This window comes from Sphaeroforma arctica (assembly GCF_001186125.1).
Source record: "Sphaeroforma arctica JP610 unplaced genomic scaffold supercont1.1920, whole genome shotgun sequence".
Lineage (NCBI taxonomy): Eukaryota > Ichthyosporea > Ichthyophonida > Sphaeroforma > Sphaeroforma arctica.
In genome coordinates this window covers 8,678-10,165 of record NW_014038638.1, presented here as the reverse complement: position 1 = coordinate 10,165, position 1,488 = coordinate 8,678, and the positions used below count along the sequence as shown (strand labels likewise).

Below are 1,488 nucleotides of genomic sequence, written 5' to 3'. Positions count from 1 at the left end.
AATAAATAATATATATATATATATATATATATATATGTATTATTGAATATACATTTACATATATATATATATATATATTCAATATATCGCCACAGATGAATTGTAGAAGCCGGCTTCGTGAGTGTTTACTTGAATCAGCGCGCACACACACGAGTTTTTTTCTGTGCAATTAATCCACTACATAAATATGTTTGTGGCACTTCACTGTATACTTTCTAAAAACGGTTATAGTGCAAGGTGTGTATCAACACATTTCGACCACGCGTATACACCCATGGAAGTTATTCCTGCCGCTGACTTCTCAATTTGTCTATTAAACTCAATACTGCTACAGACACTGCTCTGTACAGTGTCAGAAAGATGACCTACCCGAGCACAAGGATGAATGCATCAGTATCAAAAGTCAAATGCGCAAGCTTCAAGTAGAGGAAGCAAAGATGCGGGCGTGCCGTGACTTCGGTTTCCGTGTGAGGGAAGAACCGGTCGACATGTTTGTGGCACACACTGGGCACTTCTGGGGGATCTTTGAAACGCGCGATTACTGCCGAGCACGTTTAGGACTGGCTACAGATCTCAGCTACTTGGCACACGAATACGAGGTAAAGCCCTTGTTGGAGAAGATGTTGGACCATCGTCTGGAGCTGCTGCGGTTGATAGCTTCGGATGATTTAGGCCTGCGCTACACTGTGCCGTTTGATCTGTTGAATGTCAACAGAGATGCGGATTGCTACACATTTATTGAGCATTGGGTGAAGGTTGACGGAGATGATGTCTCGCATATACACGAAAACTCTACAGAAGGCCAATGGATCTCCTAAAGGTCAGGATGTGGACAGGTTGAAAGATGTGTTTGAGGGTGCAGAATACGAAAAGTACTCTTCACTTGCATTCCTGGCCGCCATGAGCCAGATCAAACTACGCAATATCGCACAGTACGAGTCGGAGACGAAACAAGCGAATAAATTTGCTGGGACTTCGTCCGGTAAGAAGATAGGCCCAGATGCTCTTGAGCATGTGCAGCACCATCTCCTGACCACTGCGGATGGCTTGAAACTCACAGCAGAGGTTATAGAGGAACAGGAACGACACTTGAACAGATACTTCCGCATAATGAATGAGAATATCCCTACTTTCCTGAAGGCGATTGTTAATCCTGGGCCGCTGATGTCAATGTCCCCACCGGATTCCTGGGGCACATGCACGCGTATTCCTGGGGCACATGCACGGATTGAGCGCTTGGTGGGAAAGAAGCCCACATATGACTGTAGTATGGATTAGCAGGATGGCTGCAGCAGTTGTGCATATATAATAGCAAACTCGTACATAGATTTAAATGCATCTATCTGTGAAAGGAATGGTACTACAAGGCCATATGCATTATATATATATATATATAATTTAATATAAAATGTCATATAGTTCTATATATCATATATATATATATATATATAATTAAATAATAAAACGACATAGTTCTATATATCAGTA

At 42.0% G+C, this 1,488-nt stretch overlaps 1 protein-coding gene across 1 annotated transcript; it reads left to right on the top strand.

The window, feature by feature from the left end:
• Positions 1 to 407: 407 nt before the first annotated feature.
• SARC_11857 (hypothetical protein) lies at positions 408 to 1,278 on the top strand (the record flags this gene model as incomplete). The annotated part of the gene is made up of 2 exons (XM_014294050.1): positions 408 to 755; positions 799 to 1,278. 2 exons carry the CDS (start codon positions 408 to 410, stop codon positions 1,276 to 1,278), a joined length of 828 nt encoding a protein of 275 aa, XP_014149525.1.
• Positions 1,279 to 1,488: the final 210 nt, after the last annotated feature.